The sequence below is a fragment of the Pecten maximus genome, chromosome 1 (assembly GCF_902652985.1).
Source record: "Pecten maximus chromosome 1, xPecMax1.1, whole genome shotgun sequence".
In the NCBI taxonomy this organism is placed as follows: domain Eukaryota; kingdom Metazoa; phylum Mollusca; class Bivalvia; order Pectinida; family Pectinidae; genus Pecten; species Pecten maximus.
The window spans coordinates 39,147,637-39,174,530 of record NC_047015.1 but is presented as its reverse complement, the minus strand read 5'-3'; the positions used below and the strand labels follow the sequence as shown (position 1 = coordinate 39,174,530).

Sequence of the window (26,894 nt, the reverse complement as noted above, 5' to 3'; positions counted from 1 at the left end):
CAGGTGCTCTTCTAGATATTCCCCCTGCGTTGCATATCCCTTTACATCTGTAACAGTCAGTACTAAACTGTTTACCAAATATACCACACAGGCATAGATACTACCTCCCTGCATAGTGAATAGTTCGTCATCAGTTTTATTGAATCTGATTGTCTTGTGTTTTCCCCGGAAGTTGCTGCAAGCATTGTGGTTCTGGCTTGCATGTGCTGGTGATCTTTCTACACTGTCGTATCCCTTTCCTTCTCTGTTCGGTCGATGATGTCATAAAGAGCAATATGAACTATATCTGCCTGACCCCTTCCCGGACTTCAAATCTGCTTGATGAGTTGTTTCGTAAATCATTTCCTAAATCCGTGTCTGATGAAGTTGGACAGTTTTATCGGCACCATGTAAAGTCATAGCAGTCTCGCTAACAATCAAAAGTCTGACGTACAAGGGATGAGTTCAACACCACAAAAAGTTATTCGATCAGTTGGTTTATCTTGATTCCTGCATGCTAACTGGATGGGGATATACTTCTTCCTTCATCCTGCCAATTAAACGACGCTGTGACGACTTTTGCCCGTGAAGACAGAATTGTAATTCCAGTCTTTTTGTAGTATGATAGGTCTCCCTCTTCCTGGATTTGACTTCGTCAGTACAGAAGAGACTGAGCAAGGATAGAGTCTACTTCTGCCTTCATGTTGCTTCTACAAGGATTTTCTCTTGAATATTGAATCTGTTTTCGTTCTGTAGTGGGTCTATTAAAACTGGAGCGGGTACTTGGAGTAAACTCTTTTCTCGCACGCACTCGGCCAATAGGTGTAAAAGAAAAGGAATCACTGCAAAATGAAATTGGAGAGTTCCATGTGTGATGGCCGTGGTGTATTTCATCCTTGTGTGATATTTTTGTGTTTTCTCTCCACCTTTCGGTCACACTTTGCGTGGTTGTGTATATTAATGGTGGGACATCTGTAGTGTTGTCTCTTTGTGAGGTGACGTACCTTGGTTGGTAGACACAACTCTGCACAGCTATGTACATACGATTATTTATAATTCCCCCGTAAGATCACCTTGTGACTGATTCGTTTCCCCCAGTGATAGTACAGAGGGACATTACTGGTTCTATTTGCAGAAAACACCTGAGGTAAGTCTTTTAGGCCTATAGTGGTGGTTATAGAATTTATATAACCTACTAAATCTCATTTATAAAGACAGGAAATTGATAATGACATTCCATTAATTGTAAGCTAATATCTCTAACTATTATTTATATTACGAGAATCATGAGTGATATCATGCAGGATGAGGATGGTAAATTACAAGATATTAGCACTTTTCAATGCAAAGTTTCATAAAGTAGAATAATGAATTGAAGTGAATCATACAGCTGGTTTGTCCTAGATACCTAAGGAGGTATGGTATGGAAAAAAAGGCCCAATCTAGATGGGAATCCAATTTTTCCTGAATCTCCTTAATGATATAAACTTATGTATCACGTTGAAATGATAAAAGCTAGCACTGTTTTTAAATTTTAATACGTTAAAAAATCAAATGAAAAAATAATTTTAATACGCAACATGCTTATTTGTTGTTCTTTAAAAATCCATGCCCTTAGCCAGATATTTTGAGATATTCATTGGATACCTACATGTCTTATAACATTGATGTAAGGTAAAATAATTATATTTCATTATTATTTCCATGTACATATGTATATATATATATATGTATATATAACATTATCCTAGCTGACCATGCGTCTTGGCTTACACCAGTTAGTGATAATAATTGGGCTCTATTAAAGTATGTACGCCTGTATAGGATATAGGACGTTGAGTATTTCAGTATTATGTAAATATGGACATGGTTCATACTGTAAACAGACTTGGTCAAATATTAACTTAAATCCAGGCAGGCGTCAAATATTCAGTTAAATCAGAAATATGTATCGTTATTCTGGTTGTCCCTTTTTGTTTTAATAGATTACCAAGTGGAACATATTCATGAAATAATACCAACTATATACATGTACTTATCATAGTCTACAAGATGTTTACCTAAACGATACACCAGTTTTCTACTTATCAAGAAAGGAGGCAACACAAAGCATCCTGTGGACAGGTTTTAGATATAGGGTTGCATTACAATACTAATACGAAAGGTAAATAACTCTCTGAGCGGACATCCTACCAGTGGGCTAAAAGGGAATTCTCGCTAGCAGTATATAATTAACGCGTTTGCCCATCTAATGTAGTAAGTAAACCTAGTGGTCTGTTCATAGGATATATTCGATATCCATGTATATAAATGTATATATAGAGGATATCTAACAGTGTCTTCAGTAATACCAAATATATTTCACGAGTGGGCTAATATTTTGATATTTGGTATTACTGAAGACACTGTTAGATATTCTGTTTATTACATTTTTTATCAACGAAAACCCTACCCCGTATGCTAACTAGGCCTAATGAAAACAAAAAAAAGTAGTTTCCCCTGTCCAGGTGCTGACATATATGTCGGGCTTTCTGATTGGTCAAATATTTTGCTATTTTCTAATCATTGATTTGATTGGTCAAATCAGCAAAAGTGATATGAAAAATATCACTTTTATAGAATGAATAATTTTTTATATTTCACTGGTAAAAATGTAATAAAAAGCCGTATCCATGGGATATAATATAGTGGCCAAACCATTGACTATATTCTGTACGTATAACAGTCAACCCATAGGATAAAGTAAGAATACATTGTATATAACAGCCAACCCATATAGGATAAATTGGGTACATAATATAGTGGCCAAACCATAGACTATAGTAGGTACGTGTAACAGCCAACCCATATAGGATAAAGTGGGTACATAATATAGTGGCCAAACCATAGACTATAGTAGGTACGTATAACAGCCAACCCATATAGGATAAAGTGGGTACATAATATAGTGTCCAAACCATAGACTATAGTAGGCACGTATAACAGCCAACCGATAGGATAAAGTAAGAATACATTGTATATAACAGCCAACCCATATAGGATAAAGTGGGTACATAATATAGTGGCCAAACCATAGACTATAGTAGGTACGTATAACAGTCAACCCATATAGGATAAAGTGGGTACATAATATAGTGGCCAAAGTACGTATAACAATCAACCAAAAGGATAAAGTGGGTATATAATATAGTGGCCAAACCATAGACTATAGTAGGTACGTATAACAGCCAACCCATATAGGATAAAGTGGGTACATAATATAGTGGCCAAAACATAGACTATAGTATGCACGTATAACAGCCAACCGATAGGATAAAATAAGAATACATTGTATATAACAGCCAACCCATATAGGATAAAGTGGGTACATAATATAGAGGCCAAACCATAGACTATAGTAGGTACGTATAACAATCAACCCATATAGGATAAAGTGAGTACATAATATAGTGGCCAAACCATAGACTATAGTAGGTACGTATAACAGCCAGGTATGTATAGTGGTCAACCCATAGGAAAAAGTCAGTCACAGCCAACCCAAAGGACAGAGAAGTCATATCTAACAAGTCATATCTAACAAGTCATATCTAACAAGTCATATCTAACAAGTCATATCTAACAAGTCATATCTAACAGCCAACCAACAGGACACATCAGTTTTATGTAACAGCCAACACATAGGATATACATGTAGTAGGTATTACCACAGCCTGGCCATACTAGGTATGCATCTATTTGTCATAGAGTTTCTTTGTTAGGCTTGGGGGCCTTATTGGACACAGTACAATGTAGTTATACATTCTATATAACAGCCAACAATATGACACAGTAGTTATACATTCTATATAACAGCCAACCCACAGGACACAGTAGTGATACATTGTATATAACAGCCAACCCACAGGACACAGTAGTTATACATTGTATATAACAGCCAACCCACAGGACACAGTAGTTAAACATTGTATATAACAGCTACCCACAGGACACAGTAGTTATACATTGTATATAACAGCCAACCCACAGGACACAGTAGTGATACATTGTATATAACAGCTACCCACAGGACACAGTAGTTATACATTGTATATAACAGCCAACCCACAGGACACAGTAGTTGTACATTCTATATAACAGCCAACCCATAGGACACAGTAGTTGTACATTCTATATAACAGCCAACCCATAGGACACAGTAGTTGTACATTCTATATAACAGCCAACCCACAGGACACAGTAGTTATACATTGTATATAACAGCCAACCAATACGATACAGTAGTTATACATTGTATATAACAGCCAACCCATAGGACACAGTAGTTATACATTGTATATAACAGCCAACCCATAGGACACAGTAGTTATACATTGTATATAACAGCCAACCCACAGGACACAGTAGTTATACATTGTATATAACAGCCAACCCACAGGACACAGTAGTTATACATTGTATATAACAGCCAACCCATAGGACACAGTAGTGATACATTCTATATAACAGCCAACCCACAGGACACAGTAGTTGTACATTGTATATAACAGCTACCCATATGACACAGTAGTTATACATTGTATATAACAGCCAACCCACAGGACACAGTAGTTATACATTGTATATAACAGCCAACCCACAGGACACAGTAGTTATACATGGTATATAACAGCCAACCCATAGGACACAGTAGTTATACATTCTATATAACAGACAACCCATAGGACACTGTAGATATGCATTGTATATAACAGACAACCCATAGGACACAGTAGTGATACATTCTATATAACAGCCAACCCACAGGACACATTAGTTATACATTCTATATAACAGACAACCCACAGGACACTGTAGATATGCATTGTATATAACAGCCAACCCACAGGACAAAGTAGTTGTACATTGTATAAAACAGCCAACCCACAGGACACAGTAGTTAAACATTGTATATAACAGCCAACCCATAGGACACTGTAGATATGCATTGTATATAACAGCTACCCACAGGACAAAGTAGTTGTACATTGTATATAACAGCCAACCCACAGGACACAGTAGTTGTACATTGTATATAACAGCCAACCCATAGGACAAAGTAGTTGTACATTGTATATAACAGCCAACCCATAGGACAAAGTAGTTGTACATTGTATATAACAGCCAACCCATAGGACAAAGTAGTTATACATTGTATATAACAGCCAACCCACAGGACACAGTAGTTATACATTGTATATAACAGCCAACCCACAGGACACAGTAGTGATACATTCTATATAACAGCCAACCCACAGGACACAGTAGTTGTACATTGTATATTATAACAGCCACCCAAAGGGGAAGTAGTGATACACAGGTTAATAAGAGAAGCTATTTGCTTTGCCAATACCAATAAAGCGTTGTCCAGAACAACTAGTGCGAGGCTAAGTTAAGTATGTGAATTTGCTGACAGGGAATCCAATCGTACACACTTATCAAAATGTTGAATCATTGTCATAAATCATAATCTTGTTGTACAAAGCCCCACTAGTTTAATGATTTTTTACTATTGAGATAAACACTTAAATTCAAGCCATGTCTGATATTGTTGTGTTCTGCGTCTATTCGAGATAGTTTAAAATATTTATATTACAGGTTTAATCGTGAGTGTGTTAACATATGAATGACAAAATTTTGCTTTTAAGTTGCCTGTAAGCTTACAGGCTGTAGACTATCAGTATGCTTGTGAATCACCTTGTCTGTTCACTTGGAGTGGAAAGTGAGGGGACTGGAAATTGGGGAGACCGTCAATATCCATCAATTAAATCCAGAAGTCATCTAAATGTCCTATTGTATTTCATCCCCGTGTCGATGAGAAAAGGTCAATATTATTCCTTTGATAAACCGCAAATAAACCTTTCTTAGATTGTGCCAAGCAAAACATACATGCAAAATGCAGGTAGTTTTAAACATCGAGTACAGATTAATGATAATATCCATATTTTGTTCTTGATGTACAATATGAAAATATTTCTTTATTGCTCATTTTAGGTGGCCGTAATGGCAGCCGTGAGCCTCATCTTGTTGACAAGACTTGTCGTCCTGGCAGTAGTCTCGTGTGTTTCTGGTCAGTCCACATCTACCATCAACACTCCTTCCGGATCTGTTAGAGGCCTGGTTAAGTCCGTTCTGGGTCAGGACATCGCACAATTCCGTAACATCCCGTACGCGAAACCTCCGATTGGAAAGCTTAGGTTTCAAAAGCCGGTTCCCATAGATCCGTGGGCGGGCACCCTAGACGGCACAGCTTTCGGACCATCATGCATGCAAGAGAAATTTATAGGAGGCGAATATCAGTGGTCAGGAATAGAAAACAAAAAATTATCAGAAGACTGTTTGCAGCTAAATATTTTTACGACTTATCCGATCTCTACAGCACATAAGAAGCCGGTCATGTTTATGATTCATGGCGGTTCCTTTATAATAGAGCAAGGAACGGCGTACGATTCGTCCTACTTCGCAATGAAAGGTGTTGTTGGGGTAAACATCAACTACCGTTTGGGTGTATTTGGCTTCCTGAGCACAGGAGACAATATTTTACCTGGTAACTACGGACTCTGGGATATGATAGAAGCTCTGAAATGGGTACAGACAAATATCGCAGCATTCGGAGGGGATCCCGACAATGTCACCATATTTGGCGAATCGGCAGGTGGAATATCTGTAACTTTACTAGCAAGTATCCCTAGCAACCGGGGTTTATTCCACCGAGTGGCTGCTCAGAGTGGATCTGCAACAAGCCTCATGTCGATATCGGAGGATCCCATCCGAGTTGCAAGACAGGTGATCAAAGAAGTAGGATGTATACCGACTGTAAATTCAACCATCAACAGTAATGTACTGACTAACTGTCTCCGGTATGTTTCTGCTGAAAGGTTGATGAATGCTTCTCTCGATCCAACCACCAACGTTCATTACTATGGATACTTTTCCATCGCCTCGCAGCTCTACCCAGTCGTGGATGGAGAATTATTTCGTAGGAAGCCGAGGGACAGTTTAGCCGATCCGAATTCGGCGGAATCCGTCTTTTTCTCGTCTATCGACTTGATAGCAGGCACAATGGACAATGAAGGAGCAGTTGCGTTGTATATGTTTTACCCTTATGAACAGAGTATGCTGTTTAACACTAGCGAAGGGTACCCACCAGAATTACTCTGTGATCTTATGGCCCCGACTGTAGCCAGAGACATGTTTCAGGCTGGTTCTGACATATCCGACATGATCTGTAAGAGATACAGTACAGATGAAGTAGGACAGCGGAGTAGAAATATCGCTAATCTGTATGGAGACTCTTGCTTTTTGGCACCAACTGTACAAATTCTCGATTTTCATAATCTGGGGAAAGGGTCGGGCAGTACATATCAGTATGTGTTTTCCCAGGTGACGGATACTCCCTACCTGTTCGAAAAACCCTACTGGGTGCAGGGTGCTGGGCACGGGGAGGAAACAGGCTACCAGTTCGGTCCTTATAACCAGGCTCCTGCGTTTAGGTCCACCGAGCAGGCCAGGGGCTTAACAGATACATTCAACTCATACTTCGTCAACTTTGCTAAAACAGGGTAGGTAAATGGATGAACTGGAAAAAAGGTTTTTTTTTGTCAGCCAGTTAGTCTTGTCTTGAAATTGTTTTAAAGAGGCATTAATTTAAATTATCTCATTTTACATATATGTACATAATTATGTTTCTTTTCAGGGACCCAAATGGTGCCGGTTTGGTGCCTTGGCCTGAATACAGTTTTGACGACCGGAAATATATAGATATCAAGCATGAACCGTCACAAGGGAAAGACCTGTTCAAGGCCCGGATGAAGTTCCTATTGGATGAGATCCCAAACACTTTAAGTGTCGGTGACGAAACCAGCTCGGCTCCAGACCTGTCTCTGTCGGTTTACTATTTGTTTTGGATTGTTTTGAGAGTCTTAATTCAATAATAAAAGGGGAAATAAATCAATACACCAGACATAATCACTTATTACTTGTCTTCCAAACCCCTTCTATACAAATGTTTGATTTACAATTCATCAGCATTAAAATCAAATATTGTTAAGAGCAATGGTAACCCAGCCAGCTATAGCAGTACGTGTGGTTGTTAATTCAACAGTCATCGCTCAAGTCCTGTTATGTTATTTGTTTATATTTCAGAATAATATGTCCGTTAGATATTAACAACTGTTTAGATAATGAATATCAACAAAACTTCACTAGAAAATTGTTGATCACCACCCGACAAAAACACAAACTGCCTTTGTCAACCGGATCCAGTCAGCAATCTATAGACATGCGACTGATTGTCAGGAAGGCTATATGTATACGTAGATGATTAATTTGGTGTCGGGGACATTTAGTTCAAAACAGACTGGTTTTAATTAAGTCTGTCTAAATTTGGCGTTCCCGTTATCTTTGTGTTATTGGGATAGAACATTTAGGTTCATTTCCTCGTCAAGGTTTATTTCTCATGAAAGATGTCACTTACTCATTTATGGGTATGTAGCTATATAGCTTCATTTATTTAAAAATATCATTTGAAAGCTTTGCTGAAAAGGCAATAGGGTTGTTAAGTTCGGTATCACTGGGGCCTTTACCATACAAGTTGTATGCAATCAAGGTTATGAAAGTTAAAACACAGATCACGGATACTGGCGAAATTGAACCTATACTGTAATCACAAATCACAGCTCATAGGTTTAAACCTGGGTAAACACAGTTTTTATCTTATCATTTTACACAAATATATACAACTTAAACACTTGATCATGCCAATGTAAAATTAATGTGATAAGCGAGAAGGTGTGCTACCAACGAGGCCCTTTACGGTAAAAACTACGGAAGATTCTATCTGGAGGCTGTCACCCCGGTGACCCTGAAAGTAGGTCAAGGTCATTCATTTGAACAAGCTTTATACAGCTGTACAGATGTTTCTTTAATACAATGTCATAATAAAATCAGGAACACAACGCTATTGAACCTGTAGAAAAATAATTTTATTTAATATGTTCATATTAATCAATTGATTATTGATGTATAATGAAGTATGTGCTTACAGATGTAAATACTATCTATATTGCCATAAATAACATGACATACATCATATGAGGAGAGCAGGAATGTTCCGTAATAATGGTTTTTGTAGTACAGATAGTACAACTTCAAAATCCAAGGGTCCCCAATTAGTTACCTCCTCTTAACGTTGATTGTACCCCCTTGAATTTTGAGGATAAGATGGGGGTCTCGCTTCGTTACCTGTGACATTAAAACTACATACAGTAAATATATATAATGAATTATTTCAACTTATTGTTCTGGGGAAAAGATCCAGAACATGAATTGCATGTTTCACTATGAAAGACATTTAAATTGTGAAGAGGAAGACTTGAGATTACCGTTAAAAGTAAATGCATTAATGTGAAAAACAAATCAGTGCCGTGCACAGTTAATAATAACCAACATATAATGAATATGAAATATTGTAACAAAATTAGAATAATACAAAGATGAACATATGATAGTAAATTTTGTATGTATATAATATAAAAATACATGAAACAGATTGTACAACAGCAGAATAAGATAAAACAATTCTCTGTTGCAAACATATTGTCTGATGCAGTACATAGACTGAATTTTAATGAAATGAAAAATAATGTTCATTGGTAACAAACAGCAGAATGAACACCTTTCTTTAATGCGTTAATATTCATTGGATAAGCGACAAAAAAAAAAACACCATATCAATGTATAACTACTTTGAGCACATAACTATCTTGCATAATGATAAGTAAACTAAGACTCCTTGAAATCTATGGAACACTTCAGGAGTACAATATACCATACAAACTCTTTTCAACAAGGGTGGTGGGGATTTGTTGGTTGGTACAGCGGTAACACACTGGCCTTTAACCTAGGCGACTTGGGTTCAATCCCCAGATTAATTGGGAAGACCTGGGGACCACCTACCTTAGACTACTTTGGTTTTCACCAGCTACTTCAATTTCCTTCAATAGTAAGACCCCCTGCAGACCTTCATCTGGGCCAACAAGTGTGATTAATATTAGTTGGTATAAGTTGTTTCACAACTGTTATAAAATACAAAAAAAGTTTACAGTTGTCAACAACACCAGTTTGCCCAATAAATGGACATTCCAATTAATTCTTGTATATCTGCCCAAATCATACTCGAGCAGTTTTAATCTCACTTTCAATAAACTAACCGTTCCAAACATTTCATTTCCAGAATAGTTTAGTTTAAACATATATTTGTATTTGTCATAAACAAGGACATTGGGGATCGGGCACAAGTATTTCCAACTTACTAATTCTTTAGTATATGGCATACTAGGCATCTGCCTGTTTCTGAAATCCTTTTTTGTTATTATTTTCTTCACATCAATAAAACATATCATAGCAATTTGCAATGTTGCAGAAAATACAATGATTACAAGTCCTCAGTGACATATTTGACTACCATCATGCATGATCGGATAAGCTTGTTTTTTAGTTGAAATATACACTAATATAAACAAATAGTTTCATCAATGTTCCTTAACATAAAATTTAAGGTAAGCATTTCAGAATTTGAGCAAAATTCCTTAACTCAGATTTTTCCTGAATCAGAACAATGCTTTCGTATGAAAATGTTTAAGTAAAGGAACATTGATGATACACTTCAGATTCCATATAGATAAATCATTGTAATTTACAATAAAAAAATGTACTGCATTTTGTTAATATGTTAAAATAAATCATTTGATTTTAATTTAATGCCATATATACATGAAATATTACAAAACAACAAATGTCCTGTATCCATGAAAATACAAATGTTGACATTGTTTTAACAAGATAAACTCTCTTTACATAAAACATATACTGGTTTCCTTCACTGCTACTGAACCTTCTAGATACACATAAGAGAAGCACCGTTTTAAATACATTAAGAATTGTAGATTTGACCCTACCCTGAGTATATGTGAGACGTTTTCCCTTACAAAGTAAGAGGAGATTAATGATATTTGTTAAGTGCCTGCTAGTACATCTGTCTGCAGAAAGTCAAATACATCCTCGCTGTCATCCCTTGGCCGCAGGAGTTGGTACTCTTTCACTCGTCCCAGGAGGTAGTTTTTATCTCGTCCCTCCTACAAATAAAATGCAATATTGAATCTGTTTTATGATCACAAACATCAGATCAATAAGGTTTTATCAAATTCTATGAATTTATAAATAATTGAAATTATAGATGACAGTACAGGTCACTTTATGAGCTTTGGTCATTGAGAATATACTTTTAACCTCCTGGTAGTGAGTTTGGCTAAAGATCTGATATATATGTCCGTGTAGTGTTTTACAGTACACATGAATACCACGATCAGACTTACCAGTACTAATTGGTGTTGAAGTAGTTTCTCTGTCCTCTTGTAGCCCGACCCCAGCAGCCAATAGTAATACATTATAAGGCTGAAATCACAGTAGTTAATGTTAGGATAGTCGATATATATATCAGAGTCCAGTTGTTTATAGCCTGTATCATTCAAATAGGAACTATATTCCAGGGGCACACCATGATTTATATGTACTCAACACCAATCAGACACACAAAAAAAGGAAAAATTTTGTAAAGTTAAAATCTAAAATGTTCTAAAATTTTTAGTTATTTTAAATCACCAATCACATATACTCTGAGATTTATTTTGATTTTGATTCTTCAATTAGACAAAAAATTTTTTTCAAAATGACTGGAATGCGATGTTCACACAGTAATTTTTGTAGAATTAAGACCTTAGTCATTACATATGCATGTAGATAGTTTACAAGCATTACTTCACGAGTTTACCATTAGCCCAGGACGTGTTCCTACTCACCACATAACGATGATAACCGGAACAAGGAATCCTGCTGTACCCACAAAGTAGAAAATCTCCCTGGCAACTGGTGGCCATTGTTGTACAGTGTTGGTAATCGTATCAAACATCACACTCTCTGTAGAGTTGTACACACGAAAAGGGCCACAACTCTGACTAGGAGCGATGCTACAAACATAAATCATATTTCCCATGTGATATTGATATTTCTATAAAGCAAAATATAGGTCTGCCTTAGTTGATCACATATACAAAATGTAGATATAAGTTATAGCATCCATCTGACTAATATTGATAAGAACAATTTTACCTCGGACAATTAGTAAGTAACAAATAGACTTTTTTTAACCTGCTTAACACTCATGAAAAAATGATGAAATATAATGTAATATTATCTATCATTATCTTTACAATATAAGATGTTTAAAACAAGACTCCTTACTTCCCAATCATGTAGCCAATCGGGAGTACCGCCAATATAAAGGATAGCAGTAACACTGTCATGAACAGTGAGTTGGAGCGTGATGTCCTGAAGGGACGATCTTCCATATGACTATTGGATAAGGAAAACTGGGGATGAAACAGAGGAATGATATAAAAACACAATAACCTAATACATGTAGTTGTATTATTATTACATGTTTTAATATTTTAATGTAAGAAATACTTGCAGACAAATTAACTTCAATTACAAAAATACTTCAAACTACTTCTTCACATATTCATAATATTGAATCGTGTGTATTATAAGATATTTAATATTATATTCATGCATTAAATACAGGTACCATTATAGGATATCATACATTTATGGCCCTGCTGGTAGGGTGATATGAAGGTTTGTCTACCTGAAGTAGTCATATTCACCCCCCCCCCCCCCGATGGTATAGCCTGAGGGAAATATGACTGCTGAGGGTGGACAAAGCTTCATATCACCCTACCAACACGGCCATAAATTGTTTTTTATACCCTCCCCCAAAAAAAAAAAAAAAAGTAAAGTTCAATCAACAAATTAAGTAGACTTTTTAATTTATATAATCACAATATTTTAATAATTACAAAACAAAACAATAATTACGAAACGAAACTGACAAGAACATAAACTATGGCGAGAATCAGATAGAGTGGGGCACACGCTCAAGACACTGTTATAAACATAAGGTATAATGATTATTACTATATATATGTATTAAATACATGTACCATATGCCCTATGATTGTACCTGCTAGTCTTTTGAATGTGATGAAATAAACATACACATAACAATAAGAATACATTATGTACATAAATTCAACAATATAGATATAGATGTATATATACATGAAATGACTAATGAGAACGAAGAAGTCTTACCTTTCGGACATAAAAGAAAAGGAAGCACTTGACGAATGCCATGAAGGGAATGATAGGACTGAAGAACAAACCCAACCTATAATAGAACACCACACTGATAAGCATACATAACTATCTTCATATCCTCTACATTTCTATTTATACTGTATAACATGAAATATTTGTGGTGTATTATTATTTTGTGGCTGATAAGGAAACATGAAAATTAAAAAACAAATTTAGGTGAAATAAAGTTTTTTGGTTCGTTTGTTAGATTATTGCACTGTGAACAGCCATTTTGAGGTGGGGTCTCCTTGTAGTAGCTGTTGGCTACTTCACTGAAACACCTACATGTACAGGAATCCTGTCACATGTCAACCAGAGTAATTAGGGTAAAGTGTCTAAAGCTCTTGCCAAATTACACAACCACGTAAGCACAGACTGTTTCTGTTTCTCATCTTCCTAAGAAACAAAACCACCATTGGTAGGAAGATTCAAACCACACACCTCAGATCTCTACCTGAGGTTACATGGCCGATTCTCTAACAGACTGAGCTATCACCACCCCTTAGTCGCAATACATGACAACTATTTGTTTATATGAGGTACTAAAAATGCTTCTTCCATAAAATCATCTCAAATATTTCAAAAAATGTCCACCATTTTTTACTGGCCTCTGAAAAGTTTGAAGTCGGGGCTTAAAGATGTCAGGTTTTGACCAACTTTGATATGTAGACTAAGAGGTGTGGAGAGATGCTGTTATTTATATTTTTATGATTTAAAAGCAACACGTAAATTTATTATGAGAGTGACACATCAGAAGTACGAGTGGAATGTAAATATAATCTTCTACTGTACCAATATAGCCCTGGTCATAAACTTACCAGCAGAGGATCTGACTGTATATAATGTCCACCACATTGATAGGGACACTGAACTCCTGAGCTCCAATCAGTTTGACCAGCTTACTTTTTGAACTAAACTTATTAAATATCAACCTGGAAAAGAAATAAACTGCACTGCATACTGGAGCCAATGATGTATTAGTGATAGAAAGGAGATACAGGTTTCTAGTGACTGTTAACTTTAGGACAAGTTATTTGAAGTTAGCAGTTAAAACATGTCTATGACATCTAGATCATAATACTCAAATGAGACCCTTCCCCTAATGTAAAAGTTTAGTATTTAAGTTTGGGGGCGGGGCTTATCTGTGAACCACTTTTAGTTTACCATCTAAAAATTCTGCAAAATGAAGAAGGAAGTTTCTTTGTGGACCGAAGCTTAGTTGTGGATAAATACAGAAACATACGTAAGATACTGTTCATGGATGGTGAGAAGCCTTTATTTTAGTTTTATCATAACGACATTAATAAGGACATATATAAAGGGTCTCCATTGGTTACGTATTTGAAAGTATACGCATCCAAGATCGTTACTATTTTCGAAAATGACAGTATTGGTTCTGCTATCTTGTATAGTTATAAACGACAATTGTAAAAAAATTTATTATTTGAACATGAGGTTAAAGATAGCATCTTGAATTTGAATTTCAAGAAAATTTTTCATTATATTTAATCAAATACACATGTGTCAGGTGGAATTTTTATTAGTAGAATGCATTCTAAATATGTACAAGATTTTTTTTTGTACTGTACATTTCACCATTAAGAATTTATGTACAATATTTTTCTGCAATAAGCCCAGTTGTCTGTCCATTTAAAGCAATGCAAGTGATTTCCTCTACCCACTGTACAAACCCTCGAAATGTACCTACCTGCGTGGCAGGTGTACAAATAGCACAATGCCAGTCTCCACAATCAAGTCTAACAATACCAGCTTGTAGATCTGCTGTCCCACGTACGTCTCCCAGCACTTCAAACACAGATAAACACCATTCTAATTTACATAATGCTCTATAACATGAAATGTTCAAGGGTGATAAGAAATTCTGTCATGATTTCAAGCTACATTGTATTTAGATAGATTTCTGGTACAAATTCTGGTACAAACATAATTCTAATACAAAATCAATAAAACAAGGGTTGAATATGAACAAAAAGTATAGAATATATAGATTTGTATGTAGATGCTTGAAAAATGCCAGGAGAATAAACCCAGTTTTGCAGCAAAAATTTCTGTATACCTCAGTTTTCCAGCACTCATAGCAGTGTGCCTCATAGCCTTTGACAATGCCCCAAGATCTAGCTGAATGACCCCCACACCACACTTTCCCCATTGCCACATGTATTACCCTAACCCTAAACATACCAATTGATATTACCTTGACATTGCCCTTAACAGTGCCCCCAGAGCTGGTTGACCAGCGAGTATTGCCACACCGCCCAAGATCTTCCTCCTCCCCCTCTCCAATCAGCTGCCGATACAGGATAACTATCAGTACAATTGGGGAGGCCAGTCGTAACAAGATGGATCTGAAATGATATACTTTTCATTAATTTCACATACAGATGTAAAGAACACACTAAATTTTTTGATATTTCATTAGACACATTTCATTAGTAATACCATATAAAGATATATATCATACCTGGTATTTAAACCTCACAAGGTTTATTTTGTTATTTTTTTCAGTCGGATCACATTTACATTACATCATATCATATCATATTATATTACTGCCATTGGAACTGATATTGAAAGCTACATCTTGGTAAACTATGATTCTAATACATGTCAGGCATACACATAGCTCTTAATCATAAAATTGTCCCATGTAATTTGTAACAAGAGCAAAAGAGGTATTTCAGCAATAATGGCTAACATTTAATTCTCAAGTTTGGAACAGGTGATAAAAAATGACATCTATATAAGCAAGTCTTCAACAGAACTCAATTGAAAAAGGAGGTCCAAATAGCGTTAAGGCAGCATATAATATTCAAAGTCAGTGTGTTTTGTTCAAATAGCTATACTCACCTTGTTAATGTGATTTTTATCTCATTTTCATGGAAGTAGCGTTCAAATTGAGCTAGCTTTTGAAAGACAAAAGGCAGCATAAGGTTGAGCGCTGTGATGGTAATGTATGGCACATACTGTACAAAGAGGGCCAGAATGTCGGATAGGTCGTTCTTTAATAACTGAAACACGAAAATTATATTATTTTAACATACATAATCAGGGATACACTTCTTTTTGTGACTACTGGGAGATATAGATACTTTACTGAACATCTATCTTTCATTCAAGTTTCAAAATGGAACTAAAACACTTAAATATTGATCATGTCTTTGTGTTAATTAAATAGTAACTCTTAACAAGATCTATGAATTTGTGATTCAGTTACACGACCAAGGGTTATTCCCCAGGTCACTTGACTGAATATCATAATCCCTGAGTAACATGACTGAATCTCATAATCCCTGAGTCATATGACTGAATCTCATAATCCCTGAGTCACATGACTGAATCTCATATATAATCCCCGAGTCACATGACTGAATCTCATGATCCCTGAGTCACATGACTGAATCTCAGACCAGATTAGCCTTAAGCCACTCACTGACCAGAGTTAGACCTGAAGAAGGCAACAGGTGGTTGTCATAGCTACCCTTGAGATTTTTTGCTGAGAGACACAGTTTATTCCTTTATCATAATACTAATGTCACACAAAATGTAACACACAAGAAATCTAGGAGAGAGTATTTGTTTCCCAGGAATTATAGGTGCATGGCCCCAAACAAACCTACAAGAGTGTCCTTTCCTAAAGAAACAAAAGAAGAGTAATACAGTTTTAGAGTGATATTTACATCCAACATTTTCTCTGTGGTAAAGATGATGAGGTAGCAGGCGCCCCCTAGGAGAGCAAGCACCAGGATGTTGATCACGATACGAATCATATACAGCTGGCATTTGTCCTTCATTGTCTGTTTGGACAGCTTGAGCTTGAGCCTCTGCTCCTGAAGGTCAGCCTTGAAGGACAAAACACATATATTTTATCTAACTTACAACAATACCATTAATCTGACCTTAACCTGAGGTTACATTGTCCAATGCCATTGGTACAACATTGGTATGATTTGCAGTTGTCATTAGAAACACAGAACGGATATGATACCCTGTGATCAATTTGATAGAAAATACAATCTGTCAGAGCATGCATGTCACCACAATGTACATCATTTAGCACAAAAATGTTACCTTCATATCCGTCTTAATGTAGGCCTGTTTAGTGTTTGCACCCCTTTCTTCTTTGATACAGTAATCCCAGCCAGCAAACACTTTATTACTGTACTGAGCCACTGTCTTCTCTATCCCCAGGGTCACCTTTACATTCTTAGCAGAACTGTAATAGAAACATTTGGTGATTATCCATTTGTTAGGTTTATTGCCCTGTGAACAGCCAGGGACATTCTGAGGTCGGATCTCCTTGTAGTAGACGGTGGCTACCTCACTGAAAAGCATACAGGGGGACAATGGCATGCCATATTGAGCAGTTGAGCTCAATTTTCTTGACCAAAGACATAACCATGACAGCAGATGACAGCCTGTGACCTCAATTTAATCAGAAACATAAATCATTGTCCCTATTAGGGATTGAATCGCCATCTTGGACCTCAACCTCAGATTGCTGATGCTCTACTACCTGTAACTGAGATTGTAGCCCAAATTTATGTGGTTTTTAATAATTATAAATTTATAGTGGCTTGGACAAATTGTATTTTACCAGATTTTATAAAGATTAATCAATAAACCTTAACATTTAGAAACCAGGATAAACCAGGTGAGCAATGAAGTAGTCATCCCCCAGTGTCACAGAACCTCATAATATTTGTTTCAACTTAAACATTCTTCACTATCAGTTTAAGATTTTACTCTCAATGTTTTCTGCAGTTCATCTACTGTTTGAATAAGAATAGACAATTTGAATGCAAATTCATATTTTTTCAAAAATAGGTTGAAAAAACATAAGTACATGCAGCCCTTAAAATTATATATGAATGATGAGGGATGAGATTGCTCCTAAAGATAAGAATTGAATGTGTGTTCCTTGGAAATCAACATTACAATTAATGTTTAATTTTAAGTTTGGAGATTAATCACACAACTATAATAGCAGTTCAATTCACTATACAAGAATTGTAAATTTCACTGAAGCCCTCAGATACATGTGAAAAGGTTCTAGGTTGATGTGTTAGTCACTGCTTCAACTAGCTATAGTTTGCCCAAACTCACTTTTTGACAAGTAGAAGAAAACTGATGACAAAGCTGGCTCCTACAGCCAGTAGATAGGCCAGGCTCATGTTGTAGACCTCTTTATCGTCCCCAGCATTGTAAGTCTTGTTGAAGTACACTCCATAGAAAAGAAGCCTCCTCTCCATCCAACCCTGTACATAAGAGGAACTGCTTACTGATGTATTTTTTAGCAAAAGTAGGATAAAATAGTCATATGATAGCTTATGATTCTATTGTATTTATATTAACTGTGGTTTACTTAACCATTCAATGTTTTCATGTTGCTTTCATTATCGATATGAATGCAATATGGATGAGAGATATAAAAGAATGATGTCCATTAGGATGTCAAGATTATCTATTCTGTTACACAGCACAGGGACTTCGCAGAGCATTCCAACCCACAATCCAGTTACTGTGTACTGTATTATATAGATAATACATGTATATGGCCTGTGGATCGGTAATTTGTGCCATGTCCCTGCATCACAACAGAATAAACAAGTGCGATTTCAATGATTACAAAAGCTCACCGGCGGCGACAATCACACTATGCATTCATTTTTTATGTATGTATAAGCATGTCATTTTGAAATTGTACGTCACATAATATCACTCTTTGACTTCTGATGGATGTATAAATCAAATTAGAAGGGTGTGGACTTACAAGCTTTCCAAAACTTACCCAAAAAATCTTTTAAGAGGGTTTTTGTGCCAAAAAAATTAAGTCCACAAAATGGTAAAATGCCAAAAAAAAATCAAAAATTTGTTTTGCATGATTTTGCCACAACATCACTCCTGTACATCTAATGAATGTATAAACCAAATTAGAAGGGTGTGAGAGAATAATTTTGGACTTGCCCCAAAAACCTTAAAATGGATTTTGGTAGTAAAAAAAAGTTCACAAAATGGTTAAATGTGAAAAAATCAAAAAATAGTTCTGCATGATTTTGCCATAACATTACTCCTAGACCTCTAATGAATGTATAAACCATATGAGAAGGGTGTGAGGTGTATACTTTTGGACTTAGAAGCTTTCCAAAAACTGATCCCAAAAACTTTAAAGTGGGGTAGGACGCGGACGCCGGCAGGGACGCCGGGGTGACAGCATTAGCTCACGGTTACTCGTAACTGGTGAGCTAACAAGAGCTGTTGTAGACCAGCATAGCTCGTCTCTCAAATGTTTGTCAATAAATAATCATATTATATAAATTTGTATTGCTTTGCATGTTGGATAAATAATATTTATATTGTGTACTTGACAGAATTAATTTGTGATACTCAACCCTAATTGACATAATTCATAAATAGCTGACAAATATCTGATTTCTTCAAAAATGCAAAAAATGGCAAAGTCCAAAACATGTCATAAAGCAGGTTTTTTTCTACAAAAATCCCTTACTTTGACTCCGGGAGAGGATAATATAATATAATAGTCAAATCCCACAGGGACCCTAATGTCAATTATCAGTACCCTAGTACAATTATTAAGTGAAGTGTTAATACGTTTCAACACTTTCACCAAAAACTTTAAAAGTTTTTGTCTAAGTTCCAAACACATCAAAAAGCAGGTTCCCCCCCCCCCCCCCCCCCCCCCCCCCCCAAAAGAATCCCTTAGTTCGACTCCAGGAGAGGATAGTATAAAGCCACAGGGAGCCTAAACTTACATATCATCACTTTAGTACAATTATAATAAAGTGGTATGTTAATGTCTTTCAACACTTGCACCTAAAACTTAAAGTTGGAAAAGCAACGCTGATGCCGGATCATTATTCGAAGAGACAAGCTAAAAAACAATAATTGTATGAAATAGCTAGATAACAATAATATAAAATAGATATATAAGAAACATTTGATTTCCACAGCACAATATAGACTTACCGTTCCCTGTAGAACATCGAGGACCTTCTCAAATGTGGATTCTGAATTTGTATAGTTGATGTTATAGTCAACGTAGTCCAGCGTACAGTTGACAGACTGGAGGTATCCCCCAACCTCGGGGCTAACAGATTCCTCAAACTTGTAGGGCCCCAGGGCCAAATATGGCACTGTGATCACTCCAAACATTATTATCATAATATAGAAGTTAAGAAACATCAACCACTTTATAAACCGAAAGTAGGTCATAATGGCTGTTCCATAGGAGCCTGAAATAAGAAAATATTTTTTGTTGTTTTTTTTTTACTTTTTTATTAGGTATTGTGTTAATTCAATAAACATCATAGCTTCCTATTTGTCTAATGCAGCAAGTCAAGGGAAAGCTGCACTGTTTGAAGGAAAATTGAATTAATGATGAATGACATTGCTTAGGTGAAAAGCAACAGGTTTAGAGGTCCAGTATTGTCCACTTAAAACAAAAGGCCCAGATGTCCTGTATTGCTCACTTACAACAAGAGGCCCACAGGTCCTGTATAGCCGGCTCTTGAAATTACACGATCATGGCACAACATAATTTCAAGCCTAATATTTCAAATACAGTGTAATACTAAGAGTACCAAGGCTAGTTCAATAGCAGTGTCTGACATGTACATAATGTTCAACATCTCGTATGTTTTGAATCAGAATTAGATTACTGATAAACTTCCATGAAATCTATCTTCATCAATATGAATTTTACACCTCTTCATGAAATCTATTTTCATGATAATATGAATTTTACATATTAGTAATCATCTTTGTGTGTAAATATTTCGTGAGAAATCTACACTTACCCTCAATTTCTTTGAACACACTCAGCCATATAGTGAAGTGCTGCATCACTTCCTTGCCTCCTCGTTTTACCCGGAACCAAGTCTATAATAGAGAAAAATGTACTATATAGTTAACATGATATAATTTACCACCCTAGCAGATCCTCAAAAGCTGGAAAATTACTTATTCATGAATGTTCTTGTACTGTTTTTAATTTAATCTTACCAATACCTTATCAATACCTATAAACTTCCCAATATGAATTTATGATGTTTTGATATATGTCAAGTAACAAAAATGTTAATTATACATTATGCTCCTCATCCAAATTTTAAACGAAACTTAGCAAACAAAATTTTTTTCAATCAAACAAATGCAGATCAACTTTAACTGTAAGCTATTTCAACATCAATATACCCAAACTCCAACAATAAGGAAATCAGTAAAGGGGCATAACTCTAGCTCTTGCTTGAAAAAAAGCTGAATGAAAAATTGTTTGTCTTGTTTTTAGAGGTTTAATGTTCTCACGACAGCCAGGGTAATATGAGGACAGGTGTCAAGGAGACACCTAGAGAAACAAAGCACAGAAAGACAGAGTAGCGAAGAAAGAAAGGTAAGATTTAAGATCCCAAAATTTACAATGGAGGCAGAAGATCTATTTTGGTCAATTTTGGTCATATTCAATGTGCCCTAAGCAGACAACAAAGAAGAAAATCCCTGATTCTCTATGGGGCCGACGAATTGAATATACACAACTACTTTAGGAACTGGTCATCTGTATCAAGTTTCGTAAACAACTGAAATCAATGATAGGAAATCTCATTCAGGATGACAGCCGTTGCAACATGCAGTTTTAGGAACTTATTAAGGTATAATACATAAGGGACCACCAATAACATCATCTCGTGTTACCAGCTGGTACTCACAGTTACTCATACAAGTATTACCTGGTAGCAGCTGATGGCTGGAAATTGGCTGAGAGAGTATATGCAAGAAGTATTACACTGACCAGAGCTTCTATGGATATCACACCCTGATTCTAGTATAAATGTTAACAATGTGCAGGTTTGAATAGGACTGGAACTGGAACCCGGAGAAAAACCACCGACCTACGGTCAGTACCTGGCAACTGCCCCACATAGGTTTCAAACTCGCAACCCAGAGGTGGAGGGCTAGTGATAAAGTGTCGGAACACCTTAACCACTCGGCCACCGCGGTTTGAGTCGGCTAGAGATATTTAGTGGCCTGTCAAGAGAAATACATATTACAATACCTTGGATTCCTTGCCCATGTTCAGCCTATTCATCCTGGTCAGAGTGGAGTCTCTGTGAAGACAAGGGAGATCAAATTAACTCTGTCAAATTTAAAACTCCTAAGTCATTTAACATATTCATCTACAAACCATGTTTTTTTTTATTTATCATAATGAGACTATATTGTATTCAACCATATAATGAGGTAATGTAGAACATTACAATTCTTACAAATACCTCAAATAAAAAAAAGTTGCATTAATACTGCTACTGTGCACATATATAATAAATAATAAATTGTGCATTTGTTATTGAAGTGTACTGTGGTAGCATACGTGTATAATTTCAGCAATGATTCTACTCAAAAATATCCTTCACCTGGGAAATAATAAAAAAATATCCTTCACCTGGGAAATAATCAAAAATATCCTTCACCTGGGAAATAATACAATGTTCTGGAAATGGATCTCAATTTTTCAAAATTTGAGCAAAAGTTAAAAACTGTCCAAAGCAACAATATAAACCCTCATAACTAACGAACATAGGTATGGAATCAGGGATGCATAATTTAGACTTTTAAACTAATGTAAAAGTAAAGAGTATACATGTAGGCCACCTTACTAGCTCAGCGGGAATTTAGCTTTAGCCTTTAGGTAGGATGTTTGGCTTGTGAGCGAAAGGTTGCTAGTTCAAGCCACAGCAGCACAGGGTATTCTTAATTACTCCTTTCTGTTGTGATAAAACTATTTTGATTTTGATTTATCTGTTTTATATCACATAAGGATTTTTTTTGTAGTTTTGAAATTGATCTTGTGTCTCATTTAATTTCATACAGTGACCACTTCAACACTTTACCTTGAGAAGCATGTTGCATAATATTGCATTTACCTTGAGAAGCATGTTGCATAATATTGCATAAGTACATTTATTTCAGGACATGTTCAGTCATTAAAAATTACATAGTAAATAGTTAAAAAGTTATTACATTAATTCATAATGCAATTTGAACTTCCATATGTGACCTTGAGATTTTGAGTTAAAGTTACATGAACATTTATCAATGTCAATGATATTAGTTGTCATTAGCTAAAGGTTTCAAAATTAAAAAGTTGAATAATTATCCGACTTCAAAATAAAGTTGTAATCAAATACCAAAGGTAACATAAAAGATGTAAATTTCATAGAAGATAATGCTCCAGACAAGAAAAAACATTTCAAAGTGCTACCTGGACTTCACAACTTAAAATTCCCTCGCATCAAATCACACATTTTAACTGATAATATCTAGACATTAAATATAGAAGATATATATCAAATAAACATGCAGTTCAGATAGAATAAATATATTTTTTTCTGGTAATAATGAATTTTTATCATGTGTATTTTTGTTTAAACTTCACATGATACGCAGCAAACAAAAATCATATGGACAGAACAAGTACATACTAGGCCATTATTAGAAATGTACTTAATTCATTTGATTAAGATTTACTGCTTTGTCTCAATATGATATAAGGGGAGGTAACTACAGTATTTCTATTGGCTTGCTCTATAATTGGACATTCTATGTATGGCTACTAGAAATATAAGCTCATTCATGTGCTAAAACAGCCATCCACATTTTTTTTTTTTATAAAAGTCACTGGCGAAAATATTATCAGGCAGCATACAACCTTAAATAGGAATTAGGAAGTGTCACCTAAGAACCCTCAAGAACCTGGATCATAATTCACCCAGTATCGTTTTATGGTGTGGGGTATAGATTAAATCAGGAAGATGAAAATATACACCATAATAGATCTGGTACGTGCAAGTTTACCTCAACCCTATGTCGTTACTACGTCTGGCCCTGAAGTTAAATGTAACCGAGTAAATACTTCAATACAGAACTAAAAGTCTTATTCATGATAATATAGCACAAATAAATGCTCAATGGAAATGTCTGTGATAAAAGATTATTAAATATATCAACAAGAGTGTAAATATTTGATGTAGAACTGCATGTCTTATGCAAATTTCCCTAGAGCATTTTAATACTCATCTTCGCTTGCCAAGGCTTCTGATTGCGTTACACTTCACTATTATTCATGAAGTGTAAAGCAATCAAAAGCCTTGGCTAGCGAAGGTGCTAAATGCTCATTGAGACTACATTTATAACTGGAATAAGTGAATATTAAAAGCATGAATTTCAATAATCCTGAAACAAATAAACTTTACATATTACATGCAAACAGTTTAGCTATAGGTAATGGGATAGGAAAATGCACAGTAAAATGTAATTAATGGAACTTCTGATTAAAAATAATTGTTTTCCATGTCCAAATTGTACATTGGTAAAAGTTATAAGATTTTTGATTGAAATATCATAATTTAGGTGTCAATATCCAAACCTGAAGCTTTTAGACAAATATTAATGCTGCCACCATAAAAGTCATGCCTAAATCTTTCTCTGTGGCTCCGTCCATGTAAAGTTATAAGTAAATAATTCTGTGTTGCAGAAAAGTTATTTCAATCTGTCTTATGCGTCATATAGAATACCTTCAACAATTTTTTTTCTGAAACAAACTGTGCCCTCAACCTTGCTGTGTAGGGATGTCCGATGAGAAATAACATAGTTAACTTTATTTCTGTCTTTTGTCTTACTTAGGACAATAGCAAGAGAAAAATCACTATGTTTACAGCTTTTAATGAGACTAATTTAACGTTTTTATGTTTACCACGACATATAACATCCAACTTGACATGTGCTCGACCATAGTGTAAAGTTTGAGCGATATCTTAAAACAAGAAATATGTTAGCAGCAGACATGACAGGATGACATGATTATCACAATTTTTAATCTCCATTAAATAGTAGAACATTAAAAGTGAATTATTAGTCATTAATATACACTACAAACAGTGGTTTTTTTTATTAACAAGAATGGAACAATATTAATGTAATCAAAGAAACAATTGTAAATTGAAGCCTCACAGTAGTTGATTGTATTACAAAAACAGATTTGCCAAAATGTGGAAAAGTTTTGAAAATTCAAAGTGAGTTTGTAAAAAGTTTTTGTGTTTAGAATGGTAGGCATCTAGACATATATGTATTTGAAAGTCCTACTAAGATGTTATGTGTTAGACATCTAGACATTTACTCCAGGGTTATTTTTTTCTGTATAATGTCTACATTGGAAGTTCTTCATTGGATGTCTGCTTCCTTATAACATTAGAACTACTTACTGGTTTCTGTCTCTGTGAGGAGAAAAATATAGCCGTATCATATTACTGTGTAAGTCTTAATACAGCAGGCAGCATGCACAAATCATGTTATAACTATCAACTTTATTTGTATCACAACAAGTACGAAACACATAACAATATTAATTTATATTAATCACTCATTGGAAGCAAATGAGAGGTCTTACCATGGGAGGGAAACAAGAATACCCAGAGAAAACCCACATACTTGGTTGGGCACTAACCCCATACCCTTTCATATATGATAAGGGAAGTGAACCCAGGTCGTCAAAGTGAAAGGCAAGTGCATTCTCACTTTGTCAACTGACTACCCATCTAACATGTTATGCATATCAAGGCTGGAGTTTCCTCTGGTCTCAACACCAGATGTAAGAACTGGTTACCTCAACAAGCCAGACAGATCACAACTGAGCTAACTCACTGTATACTTCAATAGTTCAGTCGCTGTATTATAAAAGGTTACCTCATCAAGCCAGCTAGATTGCCGGCTGTCACTTCCTCTCGTTCCTTCATCTCGGCATAACGTTCCCGTAGTGTCTGTGGTTTATTGTTGTGAGTTTGTACATGTTCATCTTGCAGTTCCCGATGTCGCTGTTTCAGTGATTTTGTACGAGATCGTTGTTGGAATCGTAAACTTGGCAACATCTCTGATTCGTCCTCATCCCAGTCATCATACTGACCATCTTCTCCACGAAGGCGTGATGACTTGCGTCTTTTTCGTACCAGTGTACCTCCCCCATCACTGCTGGAATTACGTGTTTTTACATGCCTCCCATCATTGTCAAAATCACCATTATCAGACCTGAAACAATACAGAATAACATTTTAAATCCTGATAGACACATCAAGACAAGTCAGATCAAACATTAGTCATGTTATACCTAAATCATAATTTGGAGTTTATCCCGGTTAAGAAATCATACAAAATTATCCCAGTCATTTTCTTTAAGAACCCTTTTGATTTCATAGATGAAAGATTTTGTTTGAACAACAAAGGGCTCAATGTATAATTGATTGACACAGTGTATATTTATGGCAATATCATAATACCTTAAAAACAATGAGTTCCCTTTATCATATGGAAGGGAATCTTTTGTCATTTTTTAACAGGTTTAACTATATAATTATATATACAGAAAATTGCAAAAAAAAAAAAAATTGAGATAAGACTCAAATTTATTGAGTTGTGCGAGTAAGCTGAAACCATGGTCTCTGTTCTGTGACCATGGAAGCACTTGTCTCCCCTGTCCAAGCCTAAGCTCCCACTAATCACTGATAAATAATACTCCCCAGTATATTTCTCATCATACA

The 26,894-nt window shown here is 35.6% G+C and overlaps 2 protein-coding genes across 7 annotated transcripts in view; one reads left to right on the top strand and one right to left on the bottom strand.

Moving 5' to 3' along the window:
- Positions 1-235: 235 nt before the first annotated feature.
- On the top strand, positions 236-7,971 carry LOC117333364 (carboxylesterase 3B-like). Its single transcript, XM_033892634.1, has 3 exons — positions 236-1,126; positions 6,010-7,577; positions 7,712-7,971. The coding sequence occupies exons 2-3, from the start codon at positions 6,019-6,021 to the stop codon at positions 7,947-7,949; spliced, it is 1,797 nt and encodes a 598-aa protein (XP_033748525.1). The 5' UTR covers positions 236-1,126; positions 6,010-6,018; the 3' UTR covers positions 7,950-7,971.
- Positions 7,972-8,977: 1,006 nt separating this feature from the next.
- The window catches only part of LOC117333283 (transmembrane channel-like protein 7), a 30,771-nt gene continuing 12,854 nt past the window's right edge, over positions 8,978-26,894 (bottom strand). For 4 of the 6 annotated variants that reach the window (XM_033892549.1, XM_033892534.1, XM_033892542.1 and 1 more), the window contains exons 3-19: positions 26,047-26,385; positions 24,160-24,189; positions 22,361-22,412; positions 21,108-21,189; positions 20,278-20,543; positions 18,397-18,548; positions 17,362-17,506; positions 16,971-17,132; positions 16,141-16,301; positions 15,488-15,638; positions 14,981-15,078; positions 14,091-14,204; positions 13,228-13,303; positions 12,316-12,443; positions 11,874-12,041; positions 11,391-11,469; positions 8,978-11,150 (exon numbers count right to left, since the gene is read on the bottom strand). In XM_033892549.1, the coding sequence (XP_033748440.1) occupies positions 11,031-11,150; positions 11,391-11,469; positions 11,874-12,041; positions 12,316-12,443; positions 13,228-13,303; positions 14,091-14,204; positions 14,981-15,078; positions 15,488-15,638; positions 16,141-16,301; positions 16,971-17,132; positions 17,362-17,506; positions 18,397-18,548; positions 20,278-20,543; positions 21,108-21,189; positions 22,361-22,412; positions 24,160-24,189; positions 26,047-26,385 (2,323 nt within the window). In that variant the 3' untranslated portion in view covers positions 8,978-11,030. Of the gene's footprint in view, positions 11,151-11,390; positions 11,470-11,873; positions 12,042-12,315; positions 12,444-13,227; positions 13,304-14,090; positions 14,205-14,980; positions 15,079-15,487; positions 15,639-16,140; positions 16,302-16,970; positions 17,133-17,361; positions 17,507-18,396; positions 18,549-20,277; positions 20,544-21,107; positions 21,190-22,360; positions 22,413-24,159; positions 24,190-25,565; positions 25,578-26,046; positions 26,386-26,894 lie in introns of all 6 variants that reach the window. The other 2 variants (XM_033892520.1, XM_033892526.1) reach the window with 2 other exon arrangements.